The sequence below is a fragment of the Rattus norvegicus genome, chromosome 16, assembly GCF_036323735.1.
Source record: "Rattus norvegicus strain BN/NHsdMcwi chromosome 16, GRCr8, whole genome shotgun sequence".
NCBI lineage: Eukaryota > Metazoa > Chordata > Mammalia > Rodentia > Muridae > Rattus > Rattus norvegicus.
The window spans coordinates 43,970,546-43,985,470 of record NC_086034.1 but is presented as its reverse complement, the minus strand read 5'-3'; the positions used below and the strand labels follow the sequence as shown (position 1 = coordinate 43,985,470).

The 14,925-nt window shown below is 36.8% G+C and overlaps 1 protein-coding gene across 10 annotated transcripts in view; it reads left to right on the top strand.

Annotated features, from left to right (window-relative positions):
- The window catches only part of Asb5 (ankyrin repeat and SOCS box-containing 5), a 67,379-nt gene extending 52,848 nt beyond the window's left edge, over positions 1–14,531 (top strand). For 5 of the 10 annotated variants that reach the window (XM_063275582.1, XM_017600190.3, NM_001399413.1 and 2 more), the window contains 6 exons: positions 5,471–5,550; positions 8,111–8,218; positions 9,190–9,340; positions 9,501–9,635; positions 12,466–12,657; positions 13,923–14,531. In XM_063275582.1, the coding sequence (XP_063131652.1) occupies positions 5,471–5,550; positions 8,111–8,218; positions 9,190–9,340; positions 9,501–9,635; positions 12,466–12,657; positions 13,923–14,050 (794 nt within the window). In that variant the 3' untranslated portion in view covers positions 14,051–14,531. Of the gene's footprint in view, positions 1–469; positions 1,610–2,203; positions 2,239–3,400; positions 3,654–4,165; positions 4,208–5,470; positions 5,551–8,110; positions 8,219–9,189; positions 9,341–9,500; positions 9,636–12,465; positions 12,658–13,922 lie in introns of those variants that run through there. The other 5 variants (XM_039094699.2, XM_039094697.2, XM_008771248.4 and 2 more) reach the window with 5 other exon arrangements.
- The last annotated feature ends 394 nt before the right edge of the window (positions 14,532–14,925 follow it).

Sequence of the window (14,925 nt, the reverse complement as noted above, 5' to 3'; positions counted from 1 at the left end):
ACTTTCTTTAAAAAAAAGTGATATACATTTAAACGTTCCAGAGAAAGAAACATGAAAATTTTTGTTTTATAAAAATTGTATTTAAACACTAGGCTGCATTCTTTTCTAACACTCATTTTAATCCCATGAAAGAGGTGGAGATATTGAAGCATTTGCAGTTATAAAAACCTGACTCTCAGGTGCTAACGTCCAAAGGTCACATTGGTAGCTACATATGTACGCTTGATTTTAAAAGCACGACTATCTTATCTGATGTCCAAGATCAGAATAATAGTGTGGAAGCACCATTGATCTGTAGTGGTTAACTGGTATGGTTAAGATTATCTCCCTCAAATTAAAACTTTTTCCTGAAAATGATCTTCAAATTCATTTCTCTTGATTTTGTGATATTTATAGCAAAAAAAAAACAAAAAACAAAAAATTGATCAGGTAAGACATTGAACATTTGGCTCATTTCCTTAGGATAAACTGTAACAGATTTCGTCTTTTTTTTTTTTTCTTAGCTTTTCTATTTCTGTCCAACCCCGTAGGCACAGGCTGTCTTATGAGATACTCGATGACTCATAGTGAACAATAAGAAATTAGAGTAAGTTGCATGTCCATGTAATTCAGTATATTATTCTGTAGCAATGGAGGGTTCAGCTAAATTTATGATAACATTATTATAAGGAATGTTTTACAGAGATGATAGTAATAGCAAGACGAGATCAGTCTCACTTCTTGAAGACACTGGTTTTGACATGTCTTCGAGAATTTCTGTTAATCTGGTTGTTTGAAAGAACACATTATAGTTCATTCCATGTCTGGTGACTTATTTTTAATCTATAAAAGGATGTGGACTAACTGTTGTTGGGCCTGCACCTTACGTATATTTGGGGACTTCTTTAAATTTTCAAATTACAGACTTTTACATAGAATTCTTGTCAACTACAGTCCTAAAGTTAAGTTGCCTTGAATTCAGCAATGAATCTGTGCCCATTGCAAAGAACACAGTGGATTTAATGTGTCATAAGTAAGGCAGCTACAAAATGCCTCAAATTTCTCAACAAAATGAAAAAGTTATATAAAAAGTGCCACTGATTGTCACCTGCTTATAATTCCCTGTTTGAGGTAAGTGTGGTGCAATTTCTATTTGGGAAAATATTAGGGAAAAAAAAGCAGGCATTCCAAAACTCTCAAGTCCTCTACAACATTGCTAAGTTGGCTCTTAAGGGAGAACAGATGTCACGTCACTGATGGGGCCAAGATTCGGAACAGGAAAAGTCTAAATAATGCCATCTCACCATACCCAAGGACAGAAGTAAAAGTAAAATGCTTTCATTTCATGACAAGAGCCATGGTCTTAAGGATAAAAATAAGCTAGGGTTACTATTTTTCAGAGAGAATACTCAGTGAGGGGGTGGCAAAACACTTTTGAAGTTAGATCAGATTTTCTAAGAAACAAGTCATCATATTACAAGGAGCTTTAAGGTCCTTAAAATGGCTGAACACAACCAGTAAACGACGAGTGAAGTTTTTTTTGGGGTGTGGGGGGGCTGCTAAAAAAAGATGAGTCAAATTTACCTCAGCAGTGGCTGGCTTGAAGTGCCGTGGGGAGATGGTGACTTAGGTATGGTATAGATCTTTATGAAACTGTATACATATAGATATTAAACTATGAATGTTTTGTGCTTGCAGTGTGATATTTACAAAGTAGTGCAGGCTCTTACTATGTAATAATAAACCAGATATCTGGGAATGCTTGCTGTTTCTAAATCCAGATACTCACCCGTACAATGTTCCACAGACAGCAGCAGTATGCGTTTGATTAACATGATGAAAGTTACAGATATTTTGTAAAACAATTTCATACTGATAACTTACCTTGATGAGTTAGGCTGAATAGTTTTCAGGTAAGGATTTTATTGGCTTTATCCTAGATACTAAAAAGACAGAGATTGAAGTAGCTATATATGAATATATTTATATCTTGTTTGATCTTAGAAAAACATAAAAATAATATAAATCATGTTCATATAGAACAATATATTTTACACTGAAAGTATTTGAATAGATACTTGTAACTTATAATTACTAAGTTTCTGATATTGACTGGGAATAGAAGGGATGGGTAAAAATATTTTGAAACAGGATTAGAATGTGATCTAATATCTTTGATTCTCATGTTACCAAGATTAATTACAGAAACTTTCCTAAGAAATTAGAGGAAGCCAGTGATATGACGTTTCTTGGAAATCAGTTAAGTAGAATTTTAAAAAATCGTTTTTTTGTTTCATTTGTTTCAAGACAGTATTTCTCTGTGAAGCTCTGTCTGTCTGTCCTGTAGACCAGGCTGGCCTCTAACATAGAGATCTGCCGGCCTCTGCCTCCTCAGTGCTAGGATTAAAGGTGTATCCTATCACCTCCTGGCTAACAAATTATTTTTATATATGGTGGTATGCATATTACAAATTACTTCTTGGTTTATAGTCATAAATTGGTTCATTTATTGATTAATTAATTGATTTAATCCAAAAAGAGAAAGTGTAATGCAGTTGTTTATTTTGGTGGCGATGGGACCAATTGTTCTGAGCATTAATATGATCATTCTGATGAACAAACCATGAGAATACAGAGGCAAGCTGTGCAAGAACCCTCAGCTATAAACCATGTTAGCTTTGTTGCTTCTTAAAGGCCTTCACAACACTGGAAAGGACCTGGCCTAAAAAACACTTCAGGGGTCATTTTTTAGGCCTTTGTCAATCTTAGCATCTGACTATCCTGTTAGAGACAGTGGGGAAATGGGTAGTCATAATGCAGCAGAATCATATAATTTGGATATGATTCTTTAAGAAAATTAAACATAGTAAACTTTATTGCATCATTATAAAAAAACTAAATCTTGACACTGTAAATATCATAAGTAATTGAATTCAAGCATTGATTGTGTGAAACTCATGATTTTCTACCCCTCTGTTTATGAATCTAAGTAGTAATCCCAATATGTGATGTGTTTTGAAAGCTAACATTTTCTTGTTTGAATGCTCGCTGTAAGAATTGATCTACAGAGGTCAATGCTAGCAGCAAACCGCTGAACTGAGAACAAAAGCCACTTGGGGGGAATTAGAGGAAGGATTGAAAGAGTTGAAGGAGCTTGCAACCCCATAAAAACAACAATGCCAACCAACCAGAGCTTCCAGGGACTAAACCACTACTGAAAGACTATACATGGACTGACCCAGGGCTCCAACTGCATATGTAGCCTTGTTGGGGCACCAGTGAAAGGGGAAGTCCTTGGTCCTGCCAAGATTGGAGCCCCCGTGCAGGGGAATATGGGGGGAGCAGTAAGGGGGATGGATGGGGGGGAATATCCGTATGGGGGAGGGGGAGGGGATGGGGGGTTTATGGACAGGAAACCCGGAAAGGGAATAACATTTGAAATGTAAGTAAAGAAATATATCTAATAAAAAAAAATAAAGAAAATAAATTCTCAAATGCAAAAAAATAATAAAAAAAGAATTCATCTACATTTTGAAGTCCCCCACATTTCATTTTGCACTAAAATCTTTAGTGATAAAACAAACAGATGTGTATGATTTGTAAAGCATTACATTTCATCTTGGAATCTAGGTCACAGCGCATACATGGAGGACAGAACACAGTGGTAGGAATTGGTTAGTTCCATCCATTGTGGGGGTTCCAATCAAGTTGGCAAGCACCATTACCTGCTGAGCCACTTCACTAGCTATGAAGTTGTCTTTTCTTGCATGCTTGCTTGCTCTCTCTCTCTCTCTCTCTCTCTCTCTCTCTCTCTCTCTCTCTCTCTCTCTCCCCTCCGTCCCCTCCCTCCCTTTCTTTCTTCCTTCCTTTCTTTTTGTGAATGTGTATGTGTGGTGTCTATGCCTGGGTGCATGTCAGTTTGCATGTATGTAGGTATGAATACGTGGAAAGTGCTTAGACCTAGTGTCATACATATAGTGAGTCTATTTAACATTAACTAACACCATCATGCTTTAAGTCAACAATAGTTAAGAGAAAATATTCTCTTGCCCCTACTTTAATACTTGTATTTTCCATGAACTATTGTTATGGCATTAAATATACAGACATTGTTGATTGACAAGTAATTTCAATCCTCAGTGTCATACTCATGTGCTCTCTTATCTTTCCTGTCACATGTATCCAGACTTTGGTCATTGGAATTATTTGGAGATCATCCAGAGTTCTGGTAAAACTTACTATAAAAATGATAATACTAACTCATGGGTAGAATTAAATTGGGCTTTTGAATTCTCTAAAAGATGGAAATAATGAAATCACTTCTAAAATACAGCATTTTCTGTACTTATAGCCCCAATAATTTTATAATTTATTTAAACAAATTTTAGACAGCATTTCATAAAACTTGTGTTTTTTATGAACATTCGAGTGACTTTATAACAAATTTACTTATGTGGTAAAGTTAATCAGAAGCCTTAAAAATCATTATCCTATCTTATCAATTTAATGGTGGATTGAAAATAGATAAGAAGATAGATATTAGGATTCAAAATCATATTATTTAATGAATATTTTCTCTCTAGTCAGTGTAGCTTTTATTTCTTAAAATTTATCTAAATGGGTGTTTTCTGGCAATCCTAGTCTGTTTAATCACTTGAAAGACCTTCAAGTGATCACATTAAGTCTTTAATATGATAGGTATTATCTACAATATCCAGAAAATTAAGCCAATAGAGGCAGCCTGGATTCGTTTAATTGTAGAAAAATTATGGTGAACCACCAGGGAAAACAAGGTAGGAGCAGTTTTGGAAGAGGAAGAGAAGAAAGTTCATTCAAGAAGACTGCTTTACCTAGTGGGTGTGGTATGAGAGACACCTGAAAAGAGGAAATTATGAGGCATGGCATCTAGGTTGGGAGCTAAGTGCCCTAGCCCACCCACATCAAATACATGGAGAATGAATGCTCGACCAGTGAGCCTTTGACAATAGTAGCACCATTTCAAAAATATGACCCTGTGTCCCCTCTGATAACCATTTCTCAGACCTACCTAGGTTATACTATGTTTTAGACTTGGGGAATAGTTACTTGACCTTTTAAGCAACATCTTACAGTTCATGCACATCAGGACTAGGACAGTCTGAGGCCTGTGCTTAGGGTGTGAAGACATGAGTCTGGCTGTGAGCACTGCTAAAAATACAATTTATTCCTGGTTATATATGGGAAAGCAACTTTAGGGCATTTTTATAACTAATCCCTTATAGTTGATAATTCAGTAGATACTTTAAGTCTAAAGTCAATTCTAAAGCACGTCTTGATTCACAAACTCACTAGCTGGATCCTTCAGCTAAAGATCAAGTTTCCTAAGATAGGAACAGTAACTGGGTCACCTTGTTAAATGCTGACTGTGTATAATTTATATGATATTTTAACTGATGGACCCTAATAGAATTTACATTGACCCCCACAATTTTGTTGTCATTCTTTTGGACAGGATCCTGGGCAGATCGATCACCACTGCATGAAGCTGCAAGTCAAGGTCGTCTTCTTGCTCTGAGGACATTATTATCACAAGTAAACTATTACATTGTACTTCAAAATAAGCTCGCTTCCCATGAGCATAGCACATGGTCAAAGCAAATCCACTCAAAAGTAATAAACCTTAAGTGACAGTACTTTATAACTTGTATCAGAGAAGACAATAGTTTCTTTTTACATTTGAAATTCCTTCATTAATGTTTTGTTATATTACTGTGCCTTCCTACTTCAACTTTCTCTTATAGTATATTTGGTCATTAACAAGGATATTTAGAAATTAGTGATTTTATTTATGTATTACTTATTAAGCTCTCTAAATATACTTTATATAGTGCAATATGGACAGCCAATTATAGACTTAGTTTGGTCATATAATATCTCTAAAGGGGTAGTCAGATCAGATGTGAAAGCAGCATCTTTTACATTGTGGTAATTTGTGAAATATGACAAACTGCTTGGGAAGGCAGGAAAATATTCATTTCTATACCTACCTACTTCTTCAATGGGAGCAAAGGGAGAACAAAAGTGTGGGTCCCTCCTGCCATCAGAAAGTAGATTAGCTTGGATCAGACCATTGCATATTCTCAGCCTTGCGTCTGACTGTAATGTATACTCAGTGTTGGGGCATTAATAACTCCCCATGTCACATAAAAAAGGAATTCCTCGGATGGCTAGAAGAAAGAAAAGTTCCTCACACCCTAGTTTGAACAACACCTGGTACTGGAGGCAGCCACACCTACCGAGAGTTTCATTTTCTCACCTGTAACATGACGATGTGTCCGAGGTGTTCCCTTGGAGTCCTGTGACAGCCATGTGACTGCTTTGCTCATCACTTCATGGTGGGGGAGGACCGGTATAAAAAGGTCATTGGTTTCAAGAGATAATCCTTTGGAGAGGGCCACATAGTGCTTTCAGAGGAAGGCAGTTTCCCAATGTGCCTCCTGTCCACAGATATGCTGGCCAAGGCGGGGGAGAGTCTCCCCCAGAGCTCTCCCATGCTTCCCTCATCTGGTCACACTAGGCAGTGCCAGCATCTCCTCAAACCAGATTGCTTACCAGGAAGGACTCAGGATCTTGGAAAGGATAAGGATGATTAAAGACTCCACGTGCTAGCAACAAAGATGCAGTGGGGTGTCTATGCCTATGGCTCCGTACTGCGTGAGGAAGGTGTTGTTGCCTTGAAATGCCATTTAAATTTCTTAGTAATGATCACTAACAGAAATAAAATTACAAATGACCTCCTTGAAGGCAAACTTATATCCTAATAATTTTATATGATTTAGCCTCAAATTGTAAGCTAAACTGAAGCACACTAAGTATTTATTAAGGTAGAAAATGGAATGAAATCTCTTATTTTCTACCAACTGGAAATGGTAATAATTGCTGTAAAATTATTTATCCTGTTTAACTGTTATGACCACCCTAAAATTTAGAACTCAAAGTATTTGTTCATGATTATTGTGTGGGTCACACTTTAAGCACAAGTCTAATTTTGAAGACAGAGTTCTCAACCCTACTGTATAACTTAATCTTCTCCACTAAATGAATAACTATTTATTGACACATTTGTAAATCAATTTACTAAACTGTTTTCCTGGTCTATATTAACCACTGATTGTATAATCACAGTCAAAACAAGTTAGCCATCTTATAAAAGGTCTTGATTCTATAAAATGAAAAACCTTAAGAAAATAAACTCTAAAGAAAATGGGCCAGAGTCTAATAACAAAATGGTTGACATTAGGTAACAGTGTCACAGTAATAGTGGGAGTCCTAAGTTTCAATCCCATTTGTGAATGGGATGTATTAAAATAAGTACTTATTTATTGGCATGGTGTGCTAAAACATGTATATGCTATATCATAATCAAAGGTAGTTACCTTTTCCATCTTTAACATCCTAAAATCAATTTTGATTGACATTTAATAATTGCACATTTTATTGTGTATGTTTCAACCCATGTATTCCCTGTGAGTGGGCAAAGCAAAATAATTGATTTGTATCAATCACTTTTCTCATTACTGAGACCAATTATCTTACAAGAAACCACTCCAGGAAAAGGTTTCCTCTGGCTTACATTGTCATGCAGAGGCTGTCTGGTGGCTAGGTCTATGGCTAATGTGAGGAGCCAGCCAGCCACACCACTTGTTACATTCACATGCATCCAAAGCTGAGAACATCGAACAGAAGCAGCAAGGATATGACTCCTAAACCTGTCCTGAATGAAAGGGCCCTCCTTCTGTCAACTTAGACATTTCCTCTAAAAAGCTAGAGGACAGAACCAGAAGTAAAACGAGATATGGAATATTAAGGAAGCAATCGACACAAATACCACGTGAAGAAAAGCTTTAAGAAGTTGATTTGAAGACAGACTAATGATTAGCTGAAATCAAAGTCCTAGAACATAAATCAGATGACATCACAGTCAAACTAACATGCATACTGTGCGCAGCTATAAATGGAGGTTAAGCAGTTCCGACTGACTGGCTCAACTGCTAAACCGGAATCCAATTAGCTGGATTGTTTCATCTTGTAAAGACTCTCTGTGACATTTACAGGGATGGATGATGTTGTTTACCTTCTTTTCTCACTGTAGGGTTATAACGTAAATGCAGTAACTATAGACCATGTCACTCCACTCCATGAAGCCTGCCTGGGTGACCATGTGGCATGTGCAAGGACTCTCCTGGAAGCTGGAGCTAATGTAAGTTTAAAAAGTGAATTAAGGATTTCACAGACCAACAGAAGCGAAGTTCTCGTTCTTTCATTTTCTCTCCATTTTTCATAGTGGAAAACATAACAGTACATACAAACAGCACCCTAGAACTGCCTCAGCTCATCAGGACACCCTGCAAAGGAATCCCAGCCATTGTTCAGAGCAGTGCACTGCGGCTCCTTAGGCTCTTTAGGTTTCCTGCTTCTGTGAATCAAAATAACAAAAGAGGGGCATCTGTATCGTGTATCTTTGCTTACTTTCTGAACAAGTCTCCAGAAATAATTTCTCAGAAATAATAGCTTTGACGCATGCCTGTATTCCTGTATCTTTGGAGGCAGGGTAATAAGGAGTTCAAAACCATCCTATATAGAAAGTTGAAGCTAGCTCAGGTGATATGAGATCTTCTCAAAATACACACATACACACACACACACTATCCCAGAATATAACCAATATGCCATATTTAAATATCCACTAGTAAAATGACCTTATCATTTCTTTCACCATTACTAATTTATTTTTCTTTTCTTCTTTTTCCTTTCCTTTCCTCTTTCTTTCCTTCTTTCTTTCTTTCCTTTTTTCCTTTCTTCCTTTCTTCTTTCTTTCTTTCCTTCCATCCATCCATCCTTCCTTCCTTCCTTCCTTCCTTCCTTTCTTTTTTTGACTTACTATTGAATTGGTCTAGGTTCTATACCTGAATCTTGTTTGTTTTCTCCCAATGCATTTCAATAGTAGGGTGCCCATTCCTGTGACTCCTCTTCTGCATCACGTTTCTATGATTTCCTGAAGGTTTAAAGCTTCTTCCCTTGATATGTATGTATGAAGTAAACACACATTGTCCTACTTACACCTCACAGTTCCCAATCACCAAATCCTAGAACATTTGGCAGTGCATAAAACAAGTTCCTTAGTCCCTCGTGACTTTCAAATCTCATTCTCAGATTTTGGGTTTTGTTTAGGCAAACGCAATCACAATAGATGGCGTGACTCCCTTGTTCAACGCATGCTCACAAGGCAGTGCAAGCTGTGCAGAGCTCCTTTTGGAGTATGGTGCCAAAGCCCAACTGGAGTCCTGTTTTCCATCTCCAACACATGAGGCTGCCAGCAAAGGTTAGTTACAGGGTAGGGTTAAGTTAAAGAGGAATAGTACATATACATATCTGTCTTTCAATTAATTCTATTTCTTTGGGAAATATGAGTGTGGGGAGGTACGTGTTCAAGAGGAGAGCATCAACACAAAACTAAAGCTCTCTTTCTTTTGCATTGTCAGGTCACCATGAATGTCTCAACGTTTTGATAGCCTGGGGCGTAGACATTGACCAAGACATTCCTCACTTGGGGACTCCTCTTTATGTAGCTTGTATGTCACAACAGTTTCATTGCATCTGGAAGCTTCTTTATGCTGGTACTTTTCCATTCTATACATGCATGTAGATAATTATCTGTTCATCTAACTGAGCCTCTTTTAAAAGTCACATCTCATTGCTAAAAGGTTCTTATAAACATTCTCACTTATGCATATACAGTCTACTAAGGAAATTTAGACTTCATGAGAATATATCAAAGCTTATAAATGAATGTACATGCTCTACCAGCTGCAGCTGAGTCATCAGAACACATTTGTTACATAATTGAGTCAAAAAGCCTTTCCTTGTAAGCAGTCATAAAATTAAGATTTTTTTCCAAACTGAATATAATCTAAGTATGTAAGCAAATAGCCTCATTGCCTATCAACCATTAAAAACTCATGGACTGTCTCAGACTTTGAACTTTCTTTCTTGTTACTTGAAAAGGCCTATTGCCTTCTCCACTTGTATCAAGTGACTAAGTTCCTCAAAGTTCAGCTTTTGCTCCATGAGGAATAATCCTAACCCTTTTAGACTTGGTGGCTTTATTAGTCAGGGCTCTCTAGAGTTACAAAACTTATGGAATGTCTCTAAATATTAAGGGAATTTATTGTGATGACTTACAGTCTGTAGTCCAACTAGCCCAACAATGGGCAGCTGTGGCTAGTTTAAGTTGGTCTTCTGTAGAAGTAGGTCCAAACTGATGTGCTGGCAAGTAAGTGCAAGCAGTCGAAGAAGAGTGAATCTTCCTTCTTCCAATGTCCATAGGTCTCCAGCAGAAGGTGTGGCCTAGATTAGGATGTGTAGCACCATGCCTGGATCTGGAATTTGCTTTGTCCCAGGCTAACCTGGAGCTCAGAAATCTCCTTGCCTCAGTCTCCTGGAGTTAAAGGCCTGAACTACCTTCCCTAGGCCTAAGCTTTTCATGGCCATTATGCCTCAAGATCTCCATGTCAAGATCCAGATCAGAAACTTGTGTCTTCTACCCTCAAGATCTGGATCATAGATGTACCCTCCAATTCTGGATTGTAGTTCATTCCAGATATAGTCAAGTTGACCACCAGGAATAGCCACCACAGTGGCCTCCCTGCATTAGAGCTGAGAGTCCCTTCGAGCCTCCCCTCACCATCCGTTTTCCCTAGAAGACTGCCTCTGTCACATGGTAGATACTTAGAATATACATGAATTAAGCACTAAGCTTCTATGCTGTCATTTCCTTCCGATATAGTCCATATGTAATTTTAGCAGGCCCATTACATGCTACTCACATTATCTTAGCTGACCTAAGAAACACAAAGGCAAGCCTTATAAGCAGGACTTGAATTCACTGTTTTATTCACATTGCACATAGAGGCTTAAACAAGTTATATTGGGTTTTGTTAATATTGATAGACTGTTATTCCTAGACAGACTGCCCATAAATTTAGTATAACCAATACAGTATATGCTTCACCACCCTTCTTCATTTTGCTAGAAACATTGTGTTTCACCAGAGTGTATTAAAGAACATTGAAAAATTGCTGTTAGCCCTGTTATGAGGCCCTTGCTCTCATAAACTTGATAAATCCAATGAAGTTCATGATTTCTTTATGAAAATTTACCCAAGAAACATTTCACCAGTAAGCATTTTCTATTTGTTTAAAAATACTTAAAGCTATTATTTCTACTGAAAGTTGAAAATAGCAATAATGTTATGAAGGAATTTAATGTAAACTTGTTATTATCTATAATTTTACAAACTATCAGGAACTGAGTCAGAAAGAATGTAGGATTTTTATTAGTAGACATTTATGGTTTCTGACCATTTACATACTAGACAATGATATATTTTTTGTGGTGTTAAATATTACCCGCTCATTACATGGGCTTTTACATGACTCTTATATGCCAGATTTGTGCTAAAATGATAAGTAGGCAATAGAGAAGTTTACACGTATAGGCTTATGTATTCAAAGATTTACTGATTTATGTATTTGGATATTTTGTGTACATGTATATTGGCACATCAGAAGATGGCATCAGACAGGTTTGGACTGCCATGTAGGTGCTGGAACTTAAACTCTGGTCCTTTGGAAGAACAGTGAGAGCTCTTAACCACTGAGCCATCTTTCTAGGCTTATGTTTCTTCATGAAAACATTTTCAAAAGTTTGATTTTTTAAGAAGATATCACTGAAGTGTTTTTCCACTACAGAGGTTAACTGTCTTTACATGTTTACTAGCTGAAACTCTACAGTTGAAAACTAACAGGCACATTTATATACATTTTACCTAAATGATTCATTATATCTGTATTCATGAGTTTTCAAAGAAACCCACGAGCTTGCATGCCTTAAATGAAAAAATGAAAGTAATATTATTTCAAATAACTTTAAGAGGTATTATTTGTGTTAAAAAATAGGTGTGAACTTAATCATGCTTTTAGGTTAGTAAGATGGCTCAGTGGGTAAAGACACTTGCCCTGCAAGCATTGTGATCTGAGTTTTATCCCTGGAAACCATGTGAAGATGGAGGGAGAAGTTGTCCCATGGCCAAAACATCCACACTGTGGCCAACACACCTGCATACACAGCTCAAGCACACACACAAACAGTAATGATAAATAAATAAGAATCTTTTCCAAAACTTGAATCTCTTTTCTTCTGTCAGAAAAACTATGCAGAAAATTGTTTGAAAATAATATCACTAATGTACACACTGCATCTCCAGATGTACCAAGTTTAACAATTTATATATGCAATATTTATGAGACCTATATTATTAAGAAAGTGCTCATTGTCAATAAAGGTCCTTTATGTGCTTCTCCCTGTGTTGTCTTCCTTCTTTTCCCTACAGAGATAGCTCCTTGTGTAATGATAGCCTTTTCCTCATACCTCCCTATTTACATACAGGTGCTGATGTACACAAGGGCAAGTACTGGGACACTCCCTTGCATGCTGCTGCTCAACAGCCCAGTACCGAAATTGTGAACTTATTGATAGAATTTGGAGCGGACATCAATGCCAAGAACACAGAACTTTTGCGGCCTGTCGACCTGGTGACATCTAACAGTGCTGTAGAAAGAATACTTCTTCAACATGAAGGTAGAGAAAAAATATGGGAAGGCTTAGGAATGAAAAAAATACACTTTCCCAAAGTAGATGAGAGTGAAAGATGCTTTGTTACTGCATGAGTTAACAATGGCATGAAATCCCAATTACTTATTATAGAGAAAGAAAAAAACTCAACTTAGGTCCTGTGTAAGGAAAATATGATTTTGTGATTTTTATTGTATCTAAATATTTATATTCCTTTAGTAAAATACATTGGATTTGTTCTAACAATGTATAATGTGTAGTTTTCTGATATAATATTTACTTACATGCACTATTTTAAAAAAAATATGTGAATACTGGATAATTGAGCCCTAGGTCTAGCACACAGCACAACAACTCATGCTAGGGCAGTTCTCTACCAATGAGCCACATTTACAGGCACCTTAATACCTCCCCAACCACTCCCTCCCCTTGATGCTATTTTTGGAGGAAGTGGGAAACAAGAGTTTCCTGTATCTCAGGCTGGCCTGGAACTTACTAAATGCTAACCCTCTGCCTCTGCCACTCCAGGGCTAGAGTTATAGACATGTGCCACCATGCCTGGTTTATGTAGTGCTGTGGCTCAAACTAGATATCCATGTACTCTAGCAATCAGTCTACCAAACTGTGCTCCATCCCCAACCTGTCCATGCCCCATTTCATAAGGCATGGTGCATGTTCTGTAGGAAATATTTTTACCTTTAAGACTCTTTTCTCTTATACAAAATTTGTAAACCTCTGAACTAATATAATTGTAATTTAAAATTTTGCCTTTTGGTATGTATCTTTATTCTTTTGAATTATATCTCCACTGAAGATCGGAATTCATTATGAGAATTTCAGTGAAACAATAGTTTGACAGTGCTAAGATAACTATGTCTATTATTACTTATTTGTATGTTGTGTGTTTTGCCTGTACACATGTAAGTACATTGAATGCCTGTTCCCTACAGAAGCTGAAGAGGGCTCCAGATCCCCTAGAGTTGGAGTTAAGGATGTCAGCTATCACATGGGTGCTGGGAACTAAACCCAAGTCCTCTGTAGGAGCAGTGAGTGCTCTTAACTGCAGAGCCACTGCTCCAGTACTATGAACTTTAATGCTTTCAAAAACATGTATGGGACATTTCTAGGTCATGAGATCTCATGAAATATATCTCAAGATAAAAAAGACATTTGTCATAAGCCAAATTAGTTTTTATGCTTTTAGTTACTATATCTTACCATGTGTAAGCACTAGCTTTGTCTTTAATAAATGTGTTCCTGTCTTTTTGTAGCTACTCCAAGCTCTCTTTGCCAACTCTGCCGACTCTGCATCCGCAACTACATAGGAAGACAAAGGTTGCATCTTATCCCCCAGATGCAGTTACCAACATTGCTTCAGAATTTCTTACAGTATCGATAACACAGAAAATGGTTTCACTTTCTTGAGGATTCAAAATTTTCTATTTCATTTTCTTTTTAAAATATAGAATGATAAGGGTGATGGTATGTATAAGTTCACCCAGGACAGCCATAAAATCTCAGTGGATTTTCATCTGAAGAATATTCATGGGTAGTGTTTATCAATTTTTATGGTCTTTGGATTATGTTTAAAATATCTATACCATCTTAGCATTCTTGGTGTATCTTCTTGATTTAAAGGAAAGATTAAAATTTATCCATTTTATGTTTTTTTATTATAGTGTGGGAAACAAAATTGCATAGTTTTGCTAAACATTTAGTCGAATTATAAATTTCATCCTGTGTTACTTTTTGAATGATCTGTAGTCTCAAGTAATGGGTTAACTGTAATTTTAGCTAGTTATTGATTACCTCTGTGTTTTTAATATTGACATAAAATTAGAGCAACTAATATGCTTTTTGAAATAAAGATGACTCATGTACTTCCTATTGTAATGATCAATTCAGAAAAGAAAGATAATCTCTGCTCCTTTATAGAGATATCTCAAATATATTTTCACATAATAAGTTTCATGGTAGACTAAAAGAAGGCCTGAAAGTTAGTCCTGGCCTCACATAGACAGACCTGGGAGGCTAAACACCTGTAAGGGCTCTTTGAATACCTTCTCAAGAGAAGTTTCTGAAGGGATGTCTTCAGAGCTTTCTTATGTTAGTAGTCTTCTCCTAGTTCAAAAACTGTCAGGATCTAGCAATAACACACTGAAGAAAATGGACTCTGCCTCAGTGATGAAGGCTTGAGTTACATTCTGGAACTTAGTTCATACAGTAAGAGAGAGTTTCACACTAACTGTCTCAGAAGAATATGTGCCAGGGCTC